Below are 23419 nucleotides of genomic sequence, written 5' to 3' on the forward strand. Positions count from 1 at the left end.
TTAAGCAAATAAATTTAGTAATGAAAGGGAGCTCTAACCAAAGACACAGATACTTGAGGTGCACAGTAGCATATGCCTTGTAGAATGAGTAAAAATATAAATTACAGAAATTAAGTAAAAATATTCAAGTTATCAAAAACCAAGAAATATACCATGGATCAGAGAAAGAGCTCAGTGGCACGGTGCCTGCCTGGCAAGCAGAAGGCCCTGAGTTCAACTCCTGATGACAAAACACAACACAACACAAGGACAAAGATATAAACCTTTAGGGAAAATGATCAGTCATGGCCTTGTGCCCCCTAGGAAGTCACGACAGGCAATTTGAAGTAAATTCTTTCATATATTCAAGAAATAACCAATCTCAAAACTATACAGAATGTCCTGGAACACATAAACTTACAGAAAATTACTAAACTTGTATGGAGCCAGTTGAACTCATAAAATACAAGCTATCCAAAAGAAACCATACTTGCCAATGAGAATATTCTAAACACAAAACCAGGGGATAAAATTTAATAGTACCATTTATTATTTGAAATATATAAATAACTAAAACCAAACTGGACATCTAAATTAATACTCTAAACAATCCAATGAAATTCAATACCTGCTCCTATTAAAAATCAATTAAGAATGATCCATTCACATGGTTTAAAATGCCACTTCCCCAACCAGCAAGTGAAAATTAATGCAGAAAAGTACAAACACTCCCAAGTAAAATGAGGAATGAAGACAGACCATCACCAAAGCAGGACTTACTAGACAAGCCTCAAAGTGAAACCAAAAGCAATTACATCAAGACAAAATAGGTAGACATTTTTTTGGGGGGTGGGGAGACCAGGAATCTAACTCAGGACCTTATGTTTGCCAGGTAAGAGCGGTGTCACTGAGTTAAATCTACAGCCCCAATAAGTAGAAATTTAAATGGAGACGGAAAATCTCATTCATACCAGCAACATCACCAATCAAGCCACAAATAGAATAAGACAAAGCGAAGCTTAAAAGTACCTGAAACTAACACTAACCCAAAACATCACAACCTAAACGTGAGAGAATGAGTTCTTAATTTTTAAATTAAGAAGCAAATGCTTCAGATCTAAATGAAATATAAATTAATAATAAAAGTATTTTAAAGATTCCAGTGTTGCAATTAGTCATTCCTTACATAGGTAGGTTCTAAAGTTAGCCTGTGACACCAAAAATGTAGCATGTAAGAAAATGTAACACAGCCTTTCTATAATGATGCAAGCTTAGATCTACAGGCATAGAAAGATGTCCACCAAAAATTGTTAGGGGAAAAACACATATGAAGAATCAGTGTAGAGGTGCTTGCAGGTAAAGACCAAGACAGACAGTTAGAATCCCTGAGGAGGGTGATCCAACGATTTTATACCCTTAGAATCTCTTGCACAAAGTACTATATAACTTTAGGGCTGGGGATGTAGCTCAGTAATAGAGCACTTGCCTATCACATGTGAGGTCCTAGGTTCAATCCCCAGACTGGGGGAAAAAAAAAAAAAAAAAAAAAAAAATATATATATATATATATATATATATATATATATATATATATATTAGAAATTTGGCAGTCAGGGATAAGCAGCTCAGAGGCATAAGCACCCGTCTGACAAGTACAAGGTCCTGATTCGATTCCTGGTACAAAAGAAAAAAATTCCCTTTTATAAATCTGGAGAAAAAGTTTAAATACAATAAACAAAACATTGTTCTGTTTTAAGATGCCTAAATTATGGTTGCTTTTCAACTTCTCTAATATACTCTTCTGCATTTTCCAAAGAAATTTACAAAATCACAAAATTTAAAAAAGGAAAAAAAAAAAAAAAACCAAGCATCAGTACCAAACTGTTAAGATGAAAATTACACCGTATTTAGACTCATTGAGCCTTTTACGTTTCTATGTGCCAAATTCTCAGTTTTCCTCTGACCACAGAATAATTCTCAGCTTTAGAGTCAAAATTTACCAGGAACCATTCCAATGAGAAAATAAAGTACAAAGAAACATGGAAAAGTGCACCTGCAAGCCCTCCTCCAATCACACGGGAGTGCCAAGCACGCTGAGGGCAGAACGTGGCACAGTCTTACCGTGAAGCTGTTGTTGACATTCTTGGTGCTCGACTCGGCCACACTGGCATCTGTCAGGTCCACCTCATCAAATATGATGGACTGAAGAGACAGAGAATCACAGGGCTCAGCACAAAGCAGGCACCCAGGGGCGGGCTGCGCCCACCTTCCCCACCCTGCTCCACTGAGGCTCCCGGACTGTGGCCATCAGGGCCTGCAGCTTACAGGGACCGTGTGGCTTTCTTTACACCAGAGTTCATGAGTGATGGCATTGGTGCACAGAAACTCAAAGACCAATTCTGACACTTATTTTGATTTTTTTATATCAGGTATTACTTTAAAACCGTATTTCACATAGGAATACAACCGTATCCTCAGTAGCCCACCTGAGAGCGAGCCTCAGGCAGACGGAGGAGCCTCTGTCATTCCTGTGGCTTCACAGTTACAATAAGTCATTCAGAAGTCAGAGGCAGGCTCTCCACAGCAGGGCAGAACACCCGGGAGCCCAGAACAAGGACACTCACCCCGAAGTGACAACCAGGCCCCATGCAAGGCTTGGGAACTGGCCATGGGAGCCTCCACTTTCCTCTTTCTCCCAAGTGACCACATCAAGCTCCCCCTCCTGTTTACCTTACCACCCGCTCTGTTCTAAGATCATTCTACCCAAAACTCCTGGAAGAAAAACTAGTAACTAAAAGAAGAGATTCAACCCTTTTCCCTGAGGGTTAACTTTTAAAGTAACTATGGCCAGACCCTTTTCTAAACAGGCAGCTTCATTCTCTCTTGATTTTACCCACTAACTCTCTAGGGATGCGTCTCGAAATGTAAATGATTCAGATTCCATGTATTTTCAATACCAAAATATCAGGACTGCCATGGGTACTGGTAAGAAACTACAGATGCCAGGAACCCCAGTCAGGTCCCCCCACAACACCTGGGGCCACACACATCCAGGCGGTGGCACCAAGGCCTCTGCTGAGGGCTGACCAAGAGCCCGAAAGCCTGGGGGCACTCGTTCACACACCAAGGTGCCCCGAATACTTCAAAAAAACACGCATAAGCCTGTAATAAAAGATCCGAAGATGCAGATCTCCACCTCTCTGAAAGGAAGTGTCCAACTGTGGTGACCTCTGTGACCCTTTCTGCTTTCCCTACTGATGACAAATGACAATAGAGAAAAATGAAAAAAAAATTGTTGTAAAAGTAAAACCTAACACGCTGGGTATTACAAAACTAGCTAGAAATAACAGTCTGTGAACCGCAGCACCCCACACACCTGCCTGCCCTTGAGGACTCAACCCTGCACTGTGGGCCTGGGGTGTCCCCTTGCTGGGCCTTACCTTTGCAGTTTTGGCATAATATAGTGTTCGTCCTCGAAGTTTAAAGTATCTCCTTTTCGATCGCTGGAATGAATTGTTCTGTTTGGTCAGCATCCCCTCTTTGATGATGGTCTGAAAGTACAGAAAGAGATACATGAACATGCGCTCTGAAGTGCTCTTTTGCCACTGGCTGAGTCACCCTGCTGGGGCTTGGCACACTTGTGTCTCCGAGGGGCCAAGAAGCCCACCAGAGTGACAGCTCTCACACTCACATGGCCCTTGACCCATGCACAGGCTGAGGCTGCTGCAGGACAGGGCAGGGAAGGGACACCAGCTCTACGGGATAACCACACACCTGCGCTGGGAAAGGTGGCAGAGCCCCTAGGTGAGCCCTGGCTATGCCAGCTGACTAGCAGAATGGAAACTGAGGCTCGCAGGCCTGCAGTAAATGGCAGCTAGGAAGACAAGGGGGATATGAGGCCAGCACATTGTCCAACTTTAGCATTCAGTATTTTTCAGCTATTCTTGGCCCTGTCTCTCTGTTCTCTGGCCTCCTGCCATTTCTCAGGGTCCTGTTGCCAAATCTTCTATGTCTACTGCTCCAGGACTCAGCATGGCTCCAGGCTTGCACTCTACTCCATCAACTCTGCAGTTCATAGGCCCACATGGACATGTGTGCCTGATGAGACAGAAGTGCCATGGTCCCACTGACACACATCCTCCTCCACTAGCACAGATAAGCCACATGGGGGAGGGGAGGGGCAGGGACCCCTCTATAGAGAACTCAGAACTCACCCTGGCTCAATTATAGCAAGAACAGAGGGGCACAACTTCCCTGGAGCTGTCCTTCCCTTCCTGTATCCTGTGACAGGACTCCTAGGGGACACTGACCCTGCACACCACTTTGAAGCCAAACACTCAAAGAACGATCCATCACCAAGCACCCTGAAGCCACTAACAAGTGGAACTACCAAAGAGGGGCAGGTTTGTGGTTGTAGTTCAGAGGACAGCACTCGCTTAGCAGGTGTGAGGCCCTAGGTCCCATCCCCAGCACCATGGCAGGAGAAATATAAAGTGATAAGTACATGGAGCATCAGAACCTGGCTCTCAGCACTTGGTACTTTCTTATGCGGCAAATAACAATAACACCCATGCTACAAGGAATCTCAGCACAGAAAAGAGAAGATTCTAAAACTCCTGTCTAGGGACCAGCACACTGGGTTCAGAGAAGTAGCTGCTTAAAACTACCTATTCCCACAACAGCTTGGGAGCCTAAGTCACTTTTAAAAACAACGTGTGTGTGAAGTACTTAAGTTTCAGGGTCCACTTAAAACTTCCTGAAATATCTGTGCGAACCAGACACAGAAACTCAGCTACCCTGAGGGGTCAGGATGCAAGTACGCACACTGACCTGTGCAGACCCCTCATCTGCTCATCACAGGAGCAGGCAGGCAAAGATGTGGGAGTGAGCCTGGCCGCACCCATCCAACGCACAGGACCCAGAGAACACACAGGGCCCGGGGGCCCTTCTCCTACACCAAAGGACATGCTCACTGCACAAGGGGGCCACCCATGCCAGCACCCACCGCCACCCCAAAACGCCCCTTACCCCATGCCCACCAAGACAAGGTATGGGCTCTGCACCTGCCAGCCACCATGCTACCACCCACCATCCTTTTTACAGCCCTCAAACCAGAATGACCTAGGGAAGAAGTGCCATGGCTTCCACCTTCCCCTGCACTCTGCAGAGATCCCCTGCCCTCTCCCCAAGGCAGCAAGAGTACCAGGAAGAAGAACACAGTGTAACAGCATTCAGGGAAGATACAGGCAGTCCAGCTGCAGCTGCTGGCAGGCAAGGCTCTGAAGCTGGAGCAAGATGCAGCCTGTACCAAGAGAAGAGCTAGGCTAAGGTCTGGCCTGAGCACCCATCTCCTCTCTGCAGCCACAGCAGGCCAGACTCCTGCTCCTATGCCCCGCCCTCTGCAGACCCCTGTGTGGACACCGACTCACCCCACTCACCTTCCTCACCTCTGCAGGGCAAGAAATCACTTCCATCTCTTTCCTACATGCAAATTTTTAAAAAGAAAAAAACCCACAAAGCCAACAAGCCAAACATAGAGAAGCTGGAAGTTATCTTTAACTGACAGACGCTAGAGTATTTTTTTCTTGCATCTCCTACCCATCTAAAATGTAAAAGAAAAAGCAAAATTAAAACACATTCCCCTCCAGTGTGCACACACATGCACAACACAACCTTTCAAAAAGCGGATGAGAGCTTGAGATCTCAGGCTGCCCAAAGAGACCTGCTGGTCTATTTATAGAACAAGCGTGCTCAGAAAAGACTCTGGTGGGTTTTAGCGGAAAAGGCTGGGGAAAAGATAAAGACCAGTATTTCTTTGATGCTTTCTCAGAAATTGCATTTTTTCTGATTTGTTGTTCCCAAATACTATAGATAGGCAGCAGAATATTTTTAAACACTCAGTCAAACACGATGAACTAAAAGTGGTCAAGAAACTCACACCCCGAAACCATCTGCCATGTCAATGGGCGGCCCTCGGGAGGCACCACAGGAAACACTGCTGGGCTGGCAACCTCACCCACTGCAGAGCGGGCACAGGCCAGGTCCAGAGCCCGCATGCTCACTGGGTTCTGCACACAAAGCGAAGGGTGACTCTGCTGCTCCAGCCACCAATGTACCCTTGCAATGATCAGAGACGAAGCCCCACACATACGGGCACCAAGAAGACACTCAGCCAGCACTCAATGAGCCCCTCAAGCGGGACAGCGTGGCTTTGCCCTCCTCCCACTAGAGGCAGGAAGGGAATCCGAGGTGGGACCTAAGGTGGGACCAAGGTGGAAGAGAGCCTGAGCCTAGGCTGGCCCTCAGACCACAGCTGCCAAACACTCAGAGCCCATTGCCAGGCACAGCACAGCACTTCTGAGCAAGGCATACATGGTTCATGCAGACTCTGTACCCTCAGACAGATCTGGAAATGGCTCCAAAAGACTTCAAATCAGTAGGCAAAGTCCTTGTCAAACACACATCTGCCAGGAGTCCCCTGAAAGGAGTGGGGATTCCATCACAGGGCGAGGGTTCCCCTCTCTTTCCTGCCTCCCTTCTTCAAACACAAGTAATACCTCAGACAGGAGCACAAACCAGAGGACAGACGGACACACACAGTGCCACTTCGGAACACAATGACACCTTCCCAGGGGAGGTCAAAAATACCAGGTCAGCAGACATGCGGTACCTGAACAGCGGGAACACAGGGGCTTCTCTAGGAGTAGACACAGAACCCAGCAGTGCAGGGTGGAAAGGAAGGAAGGCTCAGATCACTGCCAGCCATTACATAGGTCACAGGGGCTCCAGCATGGCACCCCACATGTCTACTTTAAAAAGACGAAGAGACAGGACAAAGATCCCATATGATTCCAATACACCCAGGACACCCAAGACCAGAGGACAGTCCGGGAGACCAGCATGGAGCAGGCACTCCTCATGGGCCTGAGGGGCAGGACGCTATCCAAAGGAGCTGCCTGTATGAGGTCCCTTATGGGGAAGAGAAGGAGACAGGTAAACCAGGACTGGCGACCCTGCTGGCCCTGGCTCAGGGGCAGAAGAAGAGAGAAGGAGAGGAAAAAAGGACAGTGACAAGAAAGTGGCACATGCCAGGAGAGGGTGCAAACTGAGCAGGTGGCTTCAGGGCTGCCAGACACAGCCGTGGGGGCCATCGGGCATCCACCCCAGCAGACCAAATGGTGGACAAAGGCTCAAGTCATGGAAATCACACAGAGCACAACCCAAAGCAAAGACAAGAGCAAAAATGCCAGGGTCTCTGACTTACATGTTTAACTTCTCACCAGCATGGACACACAGTGTACATGACTCAGGTTAATAGGAGTACTTCAGGCACATGTGCCCAGACTCAGGGTCTGCATGAGCCCTGACTGTTCCATACAGTGAATCACCAGAATTTGAGGGCCCAAAATAGCCAAGAAACTGCCTTGGCAGCCCAGAAGCCTGAAGCATGACAAGGTGCCATGCTGGATGAGCAGGGTCTAAAGGAAACAAACAGATCCTTCCTTTATATACCAGACGCACAAGTGAGTTCTGGGAGGACTCTGGATGTCATTCAAAAGGCAGCATTCTAAACTTTCAGCAGATTATAAGGAAGTATTTTTCCAGATAAGGTCTCCCTGTGTATTCAAGACTGGCCTTGAACTCACCATGTAGCCCAGGCTGGCCTCACACTCACAGCAATCCTCCTGCCTCAGCCTCCTTAATGCTGGGATGACAGGCGTGTGCCACCATGCCCAGCAGGAAGCATTTCTTTACAACTGAAATTGAGAAAAGGATATTAAATATGTTTAGAAAAAAATGCTAAGACTGGGTTCATTCAATAGGCGTATCCTTTACTTTTTGTATTGTAAATCTTTACTTTGGTGTAATCGTAGACAGCTATGCATCTCAGCAGCTTTTCCTGAGGAATGCAGGAAGCACCCTATGTGTTTACCCATTTGCTATGACAAAAGGTAAGGGATGTGCACATGTGCAGAACTGTCAAAATGGGATGGAGACTCATTTTCAGGCTGCAATTTGTTCTGCATAATTTACCAGACCCACACTACTCCAGGATTTATTTAAAAAAAAAAAAAAGTTTTGACTTTTCTGGTAGAAGTAGCCCAATCCAGTACAATGGCACATGAAAAAACAGATCTATAAGTTTTGGAGGAGGTGAATCATCAGATTACTCATGCATAGATGATGAGGATAATGTAAAATACATGCTATCATAACAGAAGAATGGTGTCAGTGGATGATAAAGATGATGACAATGAAGACAATGGTGATGATGACACTCACCTTGGCCATGTGAGCCAAATTTCATGTGACAGTGAACTCGAGCAAGAACCGGCTGGCAGAGACACAGGAAATGCAGACCTTCTTGATTTAGATGAAGAAAACAGCAATGCGAATACATATCTGACTAGCAGAAATGTTACGAAATGACAACGCAACCAAATGGACTGATCCAATGTTAGAACTAGGTCCAAAACTATAGTGAAGGTCTTGGCAGGGGTGAAAGGTATTGGACAGAATGCCAGCACTGCCACTCAGTGTTGGAAATGGTAACAGATGCAATGCTACAAGATGCTGCAGAATACAAAAAGGCTGAATAATGCAATTAAATGCTCTATATGCACTAATATTCAAAAATGTGTTTATTATTTACACCTCACCAGCTGAATTGAAAGCATTCCTGGGTCTGCTTAGCACCATTTCGTATGGTGAGCAGAGGAATGTAAAAGCCTTATGAAGCTGGGTGTGATAATGCATGCCTGTAACCCAGGAGTAGGGAGGTTAAACAGGAGAATCACTGGAAATTCAAGGCCAGTCTAGACTATAAAATGAGTTCAAGGCATAGCAAACTGCATAGCAAAACCCTGTCTCAAAAAGACAACAACAACAAAAGACTTATGAAAAAGTGTGAGTCAAAATATGGCATAAAAATGTATGCCCTTGTACATGCAAAGATTTATTATGCTTTGTATTTAGACATTTACCCTGGAACTCACCCATCAGGTTCTTATTCATGCAGTAATAATCCAAATGATGTTGTGGGCAGACTTGTTGGTCCCATCTCCCAAACTATCAGAATGTGACACCTGACAACTGGTCTATTGGTTTCCAACTGATGTTACATTTGCTAACAGAGCAGAAGCTGACACTAAACACAGGAACAACACAGAAATTCCAAGTGAAATCTACAATTTCAAAACAGAGAAATTTATAGTAAATCTTTGGATTTCAGAAAGATGTAACATTGTATATGGCAAAGAACAAACTGGTACTGCTGGTACTGCTATTGTCAATGTTTCGCCATAATGGAAATATTGATAGGGAAACCTCAACAAAACAGAAGCCTGAAATGAGCATTTTCAACAACAAAACCAAAGGTGAAATAGATGTTTTTGATGAGTTATATAATAACTGTGATGTCACTTGAAACACAAAACATTGGCCAATGACTGTGCCTCACTGGATCCTAAACACATTGGCTTAAACAGTAAACAGTTTGACAGTTTACAAAGAAAATAACAAGCAAGCTGGGCATGGTAGTGCATGCCTGCAATCCCAGCACTTAGGAGGCTAAGGCAGGAGAATTGGTTTGAGTTCGAGACTAGCCTGGGCTACAAAGTGAGGTCAAGGTCAACCTGAATTATAGTAAGACTTGTCTCAAAAAGACCAAAAAAAATAAAAAAGAAAAAGAAAAAGAAAAAGTGCAAAACATCACCGAGAAATTTTCTTAAGAGATCATTTTACAGCAGAAAAAAACCAAAATATTTCTGCCCAAGGAACTACGCAAAAAAAAATGTGGAGCACACTGCTGAGCTGACAGGTGACTAGGCAGGCGCAGCATCACAAAAACCTGCTATGGCGACAGGAAAACCAAAATGATGTCAACTGTGCCTACAAAAGAGTACAGGCAAACAAAACATACATGCTATCAGTGTAAGCAATACTTGCGTATGGAACATGTATGTCCTGTGTGAAGACTGCCATGGGCATGACAGCTGAAGCAAAGCTTATTTTTGTGGTAGAGTTCTATTGGTATTTTCATTGTAGTTCATATAGGAACTTACTTCTGATGTTATTTTTTAGGTTCTGTAAGCAAGTACATAGCTGATGTGAAAATGATGTCTATTCTAAATGCAGAATACATATTAAGAAAATTTAATAATTTATTTTATTAATATTTTATGTTCCTATTAACTACAGACTGTATAATATAACAAGACCCTCCTGACAGAATAGTAAGGCCACTGAAATGCAAGTGTGTTATACCAGAAGGCCAGGAAGGCAGAAGACATGTGCTGTCCGGGTAAGCAGTGTGTGCACGTGAAATGTGTGGCTGTCCCATGTGCAGATGCCTCAGGTGCAACACTGAGGTAAAGGTAGAGTGCCCCTAGTATTTTCATTGTAGTTCATATAGGAATTTATTTCTCACGTTTTTTAGATTTTGTACAGCAAAAAAGTTATGTTGAAATATTTGATTTAAATATTTAAAACTCAATACTTCATTTTTGTGATTTTTTTTTCCTCTGGTAAGTATTTATTGTGCAGGCATGGTGGCACATATTTGTAATCCCAGCACTTGGGAGGCCGAGGCAGGAGAATCGCTGTCAGTTTAAGATCAGCCTGGGATACATAGTGTATTCAAGGCCAGCCTCAGCTACATAGAGACTCTGTCTCAAAAGCAAGTGTTCCTTATTTAATATAATAAAACTCATAAAATTGCAATTAGTAATTCATAAACAGAAATATCTAAAGCAAAACATGGGCCTGACACACTCATGTTCCTGTACCTTGATGACAAAATTAGTCTTATGCTCCAGTAACATGAGAATCAATGCCCTGCAACTGAGAACTCCCACCCCTCAGAGACACCTCACAAAGAAGGCAAGCAAAAAGAACTCAGGGACAGCCCCCTGCCAGCCCACAGATAGACACAGAGTGGAAATCACCAGGGGTGCAGGTGGGAACCACCAATGCTCAGGGCGCCCAGTCTGCCATGGGCATGTGACCACACACTGGTGCAAAACACTACAGGGGACCCAGAGCTGATCAATACAAGGCTAGAACCACAATCTAGGGCAAACAGCATCCCATGCTTCTAAGTTTGAAAATTCCCACACCCCTGGTAAAACGACACCAAATACAGCTGCAGACAGCCAAATAGTGAGAGAGCCCGGGGACAACCAAGAAGCCTCACATGGGGCAGGGTGACCTGGACCTCTGGGCTGTAGACAGAAAGGCTGGAGATAGGATAGGGGGAGCAGACTAAAGAAAGGAGGGGAAATCTGGCGAATATTCACTTCAGCTATCATCTGTCCTAAAATCTTTTTAGTCTTTCAACAACATTAAACCCAGGTGGTAAGGAACACACATGACCCAGTTCACTTCACGAGTGGGACTGTTTACACAAGGAACACTTGGATTATGGTGCATACCCATAATCCCAGCTCTAGGGACAGAGGACCAGTGTGAATCTGAGGCCGGCCTGGGCTGCACAGTGAGTTGGAGACCATCCTGGAGCACAGTAAGACCATATCTCAAAAAACAAAAAATTAACACAAAAGAGAGGATTATCGCAATTTTCCAGAGCAAGAAGTTAATAAAGCTTAGTATTAGAAATTCATCTATTGGGGCTGGGGATTTAGCTCAGCGGCATAAGCGCCTGCCCTGCAAGCAGGCAGTCGTGAGTTCGATCCCCGGTGCCAATAAAAAAGAAAAAGGAAAAAAAAAAGAAATTCATCTATTTCCTCAAATTTTCACAAGTGTTTTTGTAACAGATACTTGTGATCCATGAATCAGACACGAATATTACAGCCAATCAGCAAGTAAGAATACCAGTCAGCAGAGAGCCTGAGTAATGCGTCAAAGGGAAAACAGTTAATGACCAATCACAAACAAAATCCCATGGCCTCCTGACTCCTACCTTAAAGCTGCTTCTGCAGTTCATAGTTTATAAGAACCACTACTCCTAAACAGGAAGCACAACCATTTGTTCATCTAAAAATGGCATATCCGACACCCTCAGGGCCATCGGTCACCCACATGTCTCCTTAGGCCCTGCACCTGCCACACATACCAGCCGCTCTCTCAGGACAACCCTCAAGTCACCCTGGAAGGGGGGTACGTGCTGAGCACCACCAACCCAGAAACCAAAATCCATGAAACACCAAAGCACAATCTTTTTGTACTCTCACAAGCTATCCCAAGCAGTTCAGATTTGGGAATACGTCACTTTCCATATTTTCTGACTGAGAATACTCAAACCAGGAAAGCCTATGCAAATATTTCAACACCTGAAAAACTTTCAAATTTGAAGCACTTTTGGCCTCAGGTATTTCTGAAGAGGGATACTCAATCTGTATTAATATCTCCATTTTCTGAATCAAGAAACTGAGAGGAAGTGAGAATTAAATTGTCTCAATGCCACAGGACCGGCAGACGACACAGACATTTCCCACCAATGTGGATGGAGATCACAGGGACAGAGGTAAACTCCTCCACCTGCTCAGATGCCATCTGCAAACTCGTCCTGGCCCAGCCTGAAACCTGGTCCCAGCCCAGCCAGGCAGGAGCCAAGGAGACCACCTGTTCAGAATGAGGCCTTGCAGTGAGAAGGGCACTCGGGGCTCCTATGGGTACTGCTAAGAGGGGGACTCCTCGAAACTCTACAGGGCCTGCCTCTACACCTGGCACTGCCAAGGGAGCTTCTCTAAAGACCCCCCTAAAATACCAGTGCATGGAAAAAAGGGCATACTTTAATTTTTTTCCCCCTTCAGATAAGGTCTTATTATGCTGCCCAGGCTGGCTGCAGGTAATCTTCAAGTGATCCTCTCAGCCACCATGCCCAGTATATCAACCATCCTTTCTTACCAATCAACAACAGAACCCAATTTCACCTTTACCACTACCTTCACTTCCTCTAATGCCACCAAGATTAAAAGTGATCACATGCATTAAAGTTTCCACCGAAATGGTGGGGGGGAGTGCTTCATTCTTGTCCCCATTAATGTGAGACAGGCAGCATGGAACCCGGAAAGAAGCCCCAAAACCGTAACACCTAGATCCCCAAAAGTCTTCCAGAAGACTGCCCTTCATCTAACTTCACAGTCACGCCCTCCCTATCGGGGGCACTTCCCTTCCAGAGGTGCAGCCCTGATGACAGTCACACTGCTACAAACACCTCTGGTCCCCACTCTCAGAGGGTGCTGCCAGACAGCCACCCTTTGCCTCCACCTCCATGCTAATCACTCATTCCTCAGCCCGGTGGGTCAAAAAGACCTAAGCAGAAGTGCTGTTGGGTGAGCCCTGTTACTGGAATCAGAGAATGTGGGACTTGAACTTCACTTTTCCTCCTCTTCTCTACCTCAAACACAGTCACAACACCTCGTGCCACAGCAAATGTACTGAAGCCAGGAGGTACCAAGCCTGGATCCTGGTGTCTGAAAAGGGTCACTCGCTTATCTGGGACGAAATGCTGACGTCTCCAGGGTCAAAGGCACCACACTTGAAATGTTCTCATTTCTAACCAACATCTTCACTGGTCCTCTGCAACTGTTCCATCCCACATACATCTACATCTTCCTTACTTAGTGCTAACTCACAGCTCTCTCCTCACTCCCAGATCCAGCTGGTAACACGATGCTCCTCATGTACTGATTTCTGCCTTCCCCACCTCAAACTTCCCTCCGAGCTCCTGTCTCTGTGCCATGGTGTCTCTGCCCAGACCCCTGCATGAGAACCTGAGAGTGCAGGTTAAAATGTGGGTGCTGCTCCACTCCCATGCCCATGATCCAGGAGCTGCTGTTGGAGAAAACATGGGTGGGGCCACTCCCGCCTCCCACAGTGCCACCTGCCACCTGCCACCTACCACCTGTACCTGGCAGCCTCTGTAAACGCCCACCTCACCCAGCCTTGCAGTGGGGTCAGAACCCACTGATAGGCACCAAGGAGGAGCTGTGGTGGAACCAACAAGAAGCACAAGGGTCCTGCAGGCTCCTCTTCACCCTCCCCAGCCCTTCACGCCTCACCCCTACACATACCACACTCTGTGCTCTGCCGGAGGATCCTCAGCAGCTCTTCTCCCAGCTGAAAGCTACTAAACCCAGGACCCAGATCAAACAGGAGGCTCCACTGTAAAGAAGGCTGCCTCCTTGCCAGGCTGGTCCTGAGCGCCCGCCCAGCAGGCTCCTTTAGCTCAGTCACCCCAGGCAGGGGTCGGGCACCCAGGAAGGGCTGACATCGCTAACAAGGAGCTCTAAAACCTCAGACCTGATTAACAATCTGAACAAAAAATATGAACAAATGTTCAACAGAAACAGAAGTACAAGTGGCCCTTAAACACAAAAAAAGTCACTTGACCTGGCTCATAGTAAGAGACAAACTTGTTTAAACTCCTGTCCTCACCATCAGACCTAAAAGCAAAATGAAACAAGACCACACTCACATTCAGCTCTCAGTCCAACAAAACCACCCCAGGAGCCCCACCCCAAAGACACCCAGGCAAAATACACAACGAGGTTTGTACAAGGCTATTTCTAACTGCCACCACAGTGACACATGAAAAACAACCCAATACTCACCAATAGGCAAGTGGCTGAATAAACGGTGGCACATTAAAAAACAGAGTAGCTCATATCCACAGAAGGAGCAAAAGGAGCCATGAAGCCAGCCTGACACACTGGGGCATGGTCTCTGAGGACAGCAAGCAGGCAGACAGTATAGGCCTGGCTTCGGCACCCTGGCAGCACTTGCCTAGCACCATGTGGCCTTGGGTTCTACCCGCAGCACCACAAGGCAAAAAGTGCAGCTCAGCTCAGGAACGGGAGGAGGGCAGATGTGCGTACAGGAAAAGAGAATAAACCTGAAGGCTCTCAAAGCTGAAAATGAAACAACAGGTTAAACCAGAATAATAAAAATTACTAACTTTCATCTGCAGTGAGACAAGGATACAGCGACCTCGGGCACTGCAGGGCAGCTCTGAGGCTCCAGGCCTCAGCCCACCCAAGGACTGTCCCAAGGGAGACACAGCCCACGCTCACACAGCTTGGGAGCCTGGCAAGGAGAAGGGCAGTGGGCAGTAGCACACAGGGAGCACACGGGGAGCCCAGGAGGAACCCACAAGGAGCCAGGGGCAAAGATAAAATCCCCACTGGCGTCAGCCTCCCCACCCTGAACAATCATTGCACCCCGAACCAACACCTCCAGAGACAAGATGGGCATAAGACTCAAGCCCAGGTCTGTCCCATTTCAGTTCTCTCTGTATTTCCTGGCAAATGAAAATAAAAATTATGTTTTGGGGAGATTTGCTTTTTGTTATGTTTATTTTCACAGTTCAGATTAAACAACAGTCAAAGCCATCCTCCTCCTTTTTCTGGGGTGAATTTACACTGCCCTCCACTAGCAGCGGCAACCCCAGACACCCTGCTTGGGGGCCAGCAGGGCACAAAGCACTGGTTGAGTACTGCAAAACCTGTAGGATAAAACCCGTCCCTATGGAGCTAAGGAATGAAGTTACTGCATTTCAGTAAATATTTATTGAACACTGGGGTGCCAAGCTGATGAATGGGCTGATGAAAGGGATGGGACACAGGGCCTCTCAGGCAGCTGCCCTTGGGCAGAGGGGTCCTTAGTAAAGTAACCAGCACCACAGAATCTGTCTCAATGTGCCTGAGAAACCCGGCGGGGGGGGGGGGGGCCACAGACAGGTCCCTGTCCAACTGGCTTGTCTCTCCATCACTTGTGCTTGGAGATTCCCATAAAGCCATGGGAGGTCAAGGTCTCCTTCCGAAACAGACTCAAAACAGCTCTACCAAGTGCCTGAGCCTGGATCCAGCACAGCAAAAAACCAGTAGAGGTAGCAGCACTGTCAGCAAGCTCAGCCAGCTGCCCCACCCACAGGCCTTAGCTGGATAAAGCCCAACTCCGACCACCTGGCCATCACCACCACACCCCTCCGGTCCTGACACAGGAGAGGGCACACTACACATGTCACTTAACAATCTGCTTTCCCAAAGCAGACATTTCATTACTCTTCCTTCTGCTCTGTCTGATTTCTCTACATCCCATTCTATTTCATTTCCTCCATTGCTAAAAGACACTGGCAGAATTAAGAACTTTCAGAGAAAACCCACAGTGTTAACAGACCAAATGGTCTGAATGTCCAATAAAATAACTCTGCTTAGGTAAGTTTTAGGTTTACTTTCAACACAGAAAACTTTTGAAAAGGGCAACATAAATAAGCTGTTCCATACAATGTATGCATTTATTAGGATGTTGTGAAATTTAACCCCATGTTCTTGCCAGTCATGCTCTTTCTTACATTTGGCTCCTTGCAGTCAATCTCTTTGATCCAACAGCTCTGTCAGTTTTCAGCCTGTTCGAGAATGCTCCAGAGGAGAGGCTGAGGCAGGCTTCATTCACTGCCTTCTGCACCAGACCTGTTGCCGGAATGCAAACAGCACACGTACTCTCAAGACTCACAGTGAATGAGGAAGAGTACAGGTGTGGGTGCATTCTGGTCAGTCTAAAACAACATGCTCATTTCAGACAGTGCAGGAAAGCAGATGTAAAACAAAAATAATCCAAAGCCACTACCCGACATGAACCCCAGTAGCATTTCAGAAGCTTCCTGTCACCCTTCCTCCGCCCAATGTTCTGCACACAGCTGAAAGGTGCTTGGTTGGACTCCTGTTTCCACCACCACAGGAAGCCCTGGCAGGACCCCTTTTCTCAATTACCTGGGGCAGCAGGCTGGTCTCGGCCCCACTCTCTCCAGCATGAGACCTGGAGCTCTTGGCCTAGGCCAGCCTCCTCACAGCAACCAACAAGGGCTGGGGGCGGGGGGGGCCACAATCTGAGCACACAGAGCCAGGCCAGTGGTGGTGCTGCTTGCTGTCACCATCAGCCCATGGGTCAGTCAATGCAGAGGTCCGGTGCGGCTTTCCTAACCTGGACTTGGACTCTTGGGTCATTTGCAAGCTCTGTTTCTTTGGTGCTAGAAAAGGAACCCAGGGCCCTGCCCATGCTAAGTCCATGCTCTGCCACTGAGCTACAGCCCAGCCTCCGCTCACGGCTTCTGATATTGAACCCTGCAACAAACACACCACCCTGACACCACTCCCCACACACAGTACTATTCTCTGAGGACAGGGTCCTACCAGCAGAGTCTGAGGTCAAGACTCTGCTCCTTGTTGAAGTTATTTACACACCAAGGGGTTTCCATAAGTGGCAAAATTCCAGCTCATACAAAATACTAGTTTAGGCCGGGGATTTTGCTCAGTGGCTTAAGCACCTGCCTGGCAAACAGGAGGTCATGAGTTGATCCCTGGTACAAAAAAAAAAATACTAGTTTAGATACAAAAGTACACTGAAACAATGTTAACTAGTAGACTAGGAAAGTACACAGATAATCAGACTCAGTCTTGAAAGCCTGGATTTTACAGTGGCCTCAAAGCCACACAGACAAAGAACACATCCCAGTCTTCTTCCCTCAACCAAGCTGAGCCCTGGAGTCATCTTTACTGTAGGAGTCTGAACACACTCCAGCAGTCAAGCCTGAGTCTCTGGAGATGAGTCCTGTATCAAAGTTTACCAAACTGCAGGAAGAAATGAATTGAGCCTGTACTCTCAACTGTGAAAAAGAGAAAAGGCCTATAAAAAGTGCAGTGCAGAGATTTCCTCCTAAACCTTTTAAGTGGTGCTAACCATGGGAAAGTACAGTTCTACTAGTAACCCCCCTGATTCCCATCAAAGTGGTCATATGACCAACCAGGACTGAAAAGCTTCCAATGGCTCTAAATTCTACAGAATGTAGGCATGGTGGTACACATTTGTGATCCCAGCCCTCAGGAGGCTGAGACAGGAGGATAACTTCGAGTTCAAGGCCAGTCTGAGCGATACAGTGAGTTCAAGCCCAGCATGAACTACACAGCAAAACCTTGTCTCACAAAAAATAGGACATGGGGGGCTGGGGATTTAGCTCAGCGGCATAAGCGCCTGCCTTGCAAACAGGCAGTCGTGGGTTCGATCCCTGGTACCTATAAAAAGCAAAAAAGACACACACACACACACACACACACACAAAAAAAAAAAAAAAAAAAAAAAATAGGACATGGCCATGTAAATACTCAAGAGGCAGATTCCAGCTGAAAAGTGGCCCTCTTGAACAACCAGTGCTGGAACAAGTGAATACCCACATGTTAGGAGAATAACTTGACAACTTTACTTCATGCCACATACAACAAGAAAGATGGATCCAGTAACTAAAAGAGCTAACCTACAAGAACACAGGATTGTGTTTTCCTGATCTTGGGTTTGGCAATGTTTCTTAAACATGACACTAGAAGCGCAAGAACCAAGGGAAAAACCGGTTAAACTGGACCTCATTAAAATGGAAAACTTTTGTGCCTCCAAGGACATTTTTAAGACACCAAAAAGACAATGGAGAGAATGGCACAGAACATTTGCAACGGATGTGATGATAAGGGCCTAGCATCTGGAGTATGTGAACAGCTCTTACAACTCACTAGCAAAAACCAACCAAGGAGAGGGGGCCTGCCTGGGATCCCAGCAGGTAGGAACTAAAGGAGAACAATCACCAACTTGAGGCCAGCCTGTGCAACTTAGCAACATCCTGTCTCAAAACTTTTTTTAAAAAAGGAGGGGCTGGGATACAGCTCAGTGTTTCTGGGTTCAATCTCAAAAAAAAAAGCAACCTAAATAACAAAGGAACTGAATGCCCATTTCTTCACATATGTGAATGACCAACATACCCATGAAAAGATTCTCAACATCACTAATCATTAAGGAAATGTACTGTTAAAACAAGGAGAACGTAAAGTATTGTCAAATGTGGAAAAATTCCAACCCTCATTATAGTGGTGAGAATGGAGCATGACCCCGCCATGTGGAACAGTGGGCAGTCCCTCAGTCAGGTAAACCCTCCTCAGGTAGTGGCTCCACTCAGGTACAGCCAATACCAAAAGAACTGGAAACAGATATTTAAACAATTATTGTACGTGAACATTCAAAGCAGCTCTACACATGACAGCCAAGAGGCAGAAGCAAGTCCAAGGTCTATCCACAGGTGACTCACCCACCACCACGCAATGCATCCCACGGAGGGGCACTGTCCAGCCACAAGAAAGAACCAGGTCTCAGAAAGGCATAACCAGGATGCCACAGAGAATGCCAGGCAAAACTCTGCCTCCGGGAAAAGTCCGGGACTAGCAAATCCACAGGGACAGACAGCAAGCTCCCACCTCAGGGGCTGAAGGAGGAAGATCCACCAGCAGAGGACAGCAAAGAGAAGGAAAAAGAGAGGGAAAGAAAAGAGGGGCTTCCTCCCACCTCTCTATAAATACAAAGCACCGTTCAGCAGGGGGTGATCTAAGAGGCTAAACTGGAAGCAGGGGACAGCTCACCAGCAGGGACCACAACCCAGACATCCTCCACCCTCAGAAGCAGCCGACAGTGCCAGTCAGAGGTGACCTCAACACACTCCTCAGGAACACTTGGCCTACACAGAACACAAAAAGTGGGGCCACTGTGCACCTACCACTCAGGCGCTGAAGCAGCGAGGGGAGGGCTAACCCCAAGGGCTCCCTCGGTTTCTTCCAGCACAAGCACCTGAGAGCTCAGACCCAGACTGCAAGCACCAGTCAAAGACCAGTCAACACAAAGACACCCGTGGCACTGGTAGTCCCAGTGACTGGAAAGGCTCAGGCAGGAGGATCCCAAGTTTGAGGACAGCTTGGGCAACTGAGCAAGACTCTGGCTCAAAATTCTCAAAATAAATTTTCAAAGAACAGGGGATGTGGTACCGCAAAACCTAAAAACCACAAAGAGTAAGAATAAGTCTGAAATAATTCTGCACGTGCTTCTTGTCAATACCGAGATCCAGACACTACCTTTATTTTAAAAATTAAAATTAAAATAATTTAAAAATAAAATTGTTAAAGGACATGAAGCACAAAAATGAAAACAGGATGAAATTAAAGGACAACACACTAAGACACGAGCCAACATTTGAAAAGGAAGCAAAATCATCCCATGGTAGCAGAATTAAAAGTCCAACGGCAAGGGGCTAATGGGGAAAACAACACAACAGAAAGCATCACTGGCAGCAAAACAAGTTTGAGAGGCTGCAGGAGAGGAGAGAAATGGCCATGAGAAAAGTTCATGGGCAGAGTGGTGGGGGCAACTAACCTGCAAACCATGAGAAGAGCCCAAAACAATAAAGGAAGACACAGTTCAACCCGAGAGATGGCCTCCCCGTTCCTAGACCACCAAATGCCACCCGCTCACTCCAGAGGCCACACAACTCTAAAGCTAACTGAATCTAAAATGCAGAGCAAAAGGGGAGGGGCAGTGCTGCACCCCACAAGGAGTGACAGCCAACTCTGGGGCTCTGTCCTGAAGATGACGACCAAGCCCAACACACAAGCAAGCCCGCAAAGACCAGGGAGCCAGGGCGAAGGTACTCTGCTGAGAAATAGAGCAGCCTGAGAGACCAAAGGACAACAGGCTGACTGCAACATGCTGGATGAGCGCAGTTGTCAGCCCCGGTGACACTAGAGAAAGGAAGGGGACACTGGCCTGGCCTCTGTCGGGGGCTGACCTCCATCAAACCCCCACTTTGATAACCCAGCCTCCTCTGCCTGTTTAGGAGAAACGACAGGAAAACAGGAAGCAGGAAAACAGCTTTCCAAAAACCAACAGGTAATTGAAAGAATGACAGGATGGGGGAGGAGTCTGTTTTGCAAACTCATAATAAAATGGATTCAAATACTGCGTGTGAAAGCTGCAGACCACGTGGCAAAGGTTCCTGGGGACAGGGCTGTTAGTGCACAGTGCGCAGGCCCATCTGGCACTTGCCTGCTAATTGCAGAGGAGAAAGCCAGGACAGCCTAGCTCTCCACTCCAGTGATAACTCCACACAGAACCAGCTGGCAGGACCAGGCACAAAGCAGCCTCATCCAGATCTGCCTAAAATACCAGCCTGAGGACAGCAGGCCTCAGGACCTCTCACTTCCACTTTACAGGAAACAGAAGATAAAGAACAATGAAAAAGGAACATTGAGGAAACAATCAGACAAATCCACAGAGAGACTTGACAACTGCCCTTGCTCCCTCAAAAAGCTGACGTTGAGTGGGGCATGGTGGGTCCCTGTGCTGGGGAGGCTGAGGCAGAAGGATCTCCCTGAGTTTAAGCACAGCCTGGGCTACATAGTGAGTTGAAGGTCAGTCTCAACTGCATAGCAAGACCCTGTCTCTAAATTAAAACCAAAAAGAAAAAAGCTCTCTGAGTGAGCTGAAGAGAAAGATTTATACTGGTACTGTTAGGACAATTGAAGGCAGATGTCTTGCGCTCTGGGTGAGTGATTTGGGGATGACAATGCACAATGTATGTACCATTGTTACCCCTTGATTGATGTACTTTAAAAATTTGTTGTAGTTTTTTTCTTTCTTTTTATCTATGAATAAAATGGATTTAAAAAGAAAAAAGGAGAAAGGAAACAGCTGAGATCATAGGAAGAAAAAGAAGGGCAATGGAGATTGCCAGTTAAGAAACTAAAAAGACACAACAACCAACGAGATGTGTGAATCTGATGGAAGCTGGGTATGGGGAAAGGGGACACAGCCATGATCAAAGCACTCCAGGAGGCTAAGGCAGGAGGGTTCCAAGTTCAAGCTTGGCCTGAGCAACTCAGTGACTAAGAGGCCCTTCTCTAAATAAAAAGGGTGAAATGAGTCTGGGTTCAGTCGCTAGGACTCACCTGAGATGTGTGTGCAACCAACCCATTACGACTCTGGGTATTTTTACTTCCATTACAGTCATTAGTGCTTTCCATTTTCAGATTATGCTACTGAAATTAATCTTTTATCATTTCTTTATTTGGTATTATTGGCCTTGGCCCACTTCTATATTAAAATAGCTACACTGATTCTCTTCTGGTTAGTTTCCTCATAGCATTTTTCACATTCCTTCATTTAAATGATCTCTAGACAGCCACACCAGATTATGCCTTCGAATCCGGACCCAATCCCTCGTCTTACCTGTAGCGTGCAAACCCACTTCCTGCACCCCGGTCTCACTGCTGACTGCCTTTCTGCATGGTGCTGTTTGCAGGCTCACTGACTCCAGTCTTCTGCTTCTTCCAGGATTAGGACAGTATTTTAGTGGAGCTAGCACAGTCTACCACATACTGTGCACGTCCTCAGCTTGCCTAACACGAACTCTTTTCCCTCTTCCTGGAACAGTTCTACTCCATGTCGCCACTGACTGACTTAGCATGCTTTAGTTTTGTACCCACTTTAAACCCAAGTGACAGCAGTCGTTTTTACAGTCAACAATCAATCACTTGGTCTTTTCCACATCCATGCCCGTTCTGTTGTCCTCTTTCCCTCCAGCAGCTCCAGCTTTCCACCTGAGATCATTTTCCTTTAGCCAAAACAGAGAACCACACTTCCTTCAGTGTGGGTCTGCAGGCAAAAATACTGTGTCTGTTTATGTGAAAACCTACTTCAGTTTCACCTCTGACGGTGGAACACGACCTGGGTTCCATCTGCGTCTCTGGGCACTGCCTTCAGGCTCCGCAGTTTCCATGCAGAATACCAGGTGACCCAAACGAGGTCCTCCGAGACCACCTGTCCAAGGCCACAACAGGCCTCTTGCATCCACTTCCAGTGTTTGCTGCCTTACCACAAAGCCATGTGGTTCAGTTTGCTTGGGCTCTGGGGACAGCAAGGCCACACAGCGCATCCGTGAGCTATGTGCAAGCACTGATGCTGTGCAGTTTTCTCTCACCCCTCTCATGACAATGAGACCCGAGCCAGACCATCTAACCATGTCTCAGGTCTTTAGCTACCTGGCCAGGATGCTTTCATTTTTCGGATTGTGGTTTTTAGCTGTGTCTAATAGGCTCCTCCTTTGATTACCTAATTCTGATGATTATATAATTTGATTATAGAATTTTCAGGGCTTTTAAAATTTCTCTGCCAAAACTATATCTGAAACTTCAGCTATACTGTAGATCTTTTGGGAAGATGGAGTTGAGACTGGCTTTCTCACTGTAGTTCAGGCTGGGCTTGAACTCAGCGATCCTCCTGCCTCAGCCTCCTGAGTGCTAGGATTACAGGTGTCTGCCACACATAAGTCTTGTAGATCTGTGTGTAGTAGGTCATTTCTGCAGGTTTAACCCAGCAGGTTCCCCTCCCTCTGTGCATATTTTTCTTTTTTTCTTAATGTGGTTGTTTAATTCCTGTATTTTTTGTATTTTTTTATCTTAAAGGAAATAAAACAAAATGAAACAGTGATATGACAGTAGAAATCTATAATAGTTACCATATTGCATATTGTTCAAAACTCCCACCTCTCATTCATCCCCAGCCCCTGGAAGCGGCTTTCTGGGATTCCAACCCAAGCAGGGGTCGGCTGCACTCA

The 23419-nt window shown here is 46.3% G+C and overlaps 1 protein-coding gene across 6 annotated transcripts in view; it reads right to left on the reverse strand.

The window, feature by feature from the left end:
* Window positions 1–23419, reverse strand: part of Dgkd (diacylglycerol kinase delta) — a 95615-nt gene that overhangs the window by 66819 nt on the left and 5377 nt on the right. For 5 of the 6 annotated variants that reach the window (XM_063237075.1, XM_063237076.1, XM_063237073.1 and 2 more), the window contains exons 2-3: window positions 3420–3530; window positions 2101–2181 (exon numbers count right to left, since the gene is read on the reverse strand). In XM_063237075.1, the coding sequence (XP_063093145.1) occupies window positions 2101–2181; window positions 3420–3530 (192 nt within the window). Of the gene's footprint in view, window positions 1–2100; window positions 2182–3419; window positions 3531–14015; window positions 14038–23419 lie in introns of those variants that run through there. The other variant, XM_063237077.1, reaches the window with a different exon arrangement.

The sequence above is a fragment of the Cavia porcellus genome, unplaced genomic scaffold (assembly GCF_034190915.1).
Source record: "Cavia porcellus strain 051 isolate PalLab524CR breed Dunkin Hartley unplaced genomic scaffold, mCavPor4.1 scaffold_26, whole genome shotgun sequence".
Classification (NCBI taxonomy): Eukaryota; Metazoa; Chordata; class Mammalia; order Rodentia; family Caviidae; genus Cavia; species Cavia porcellus.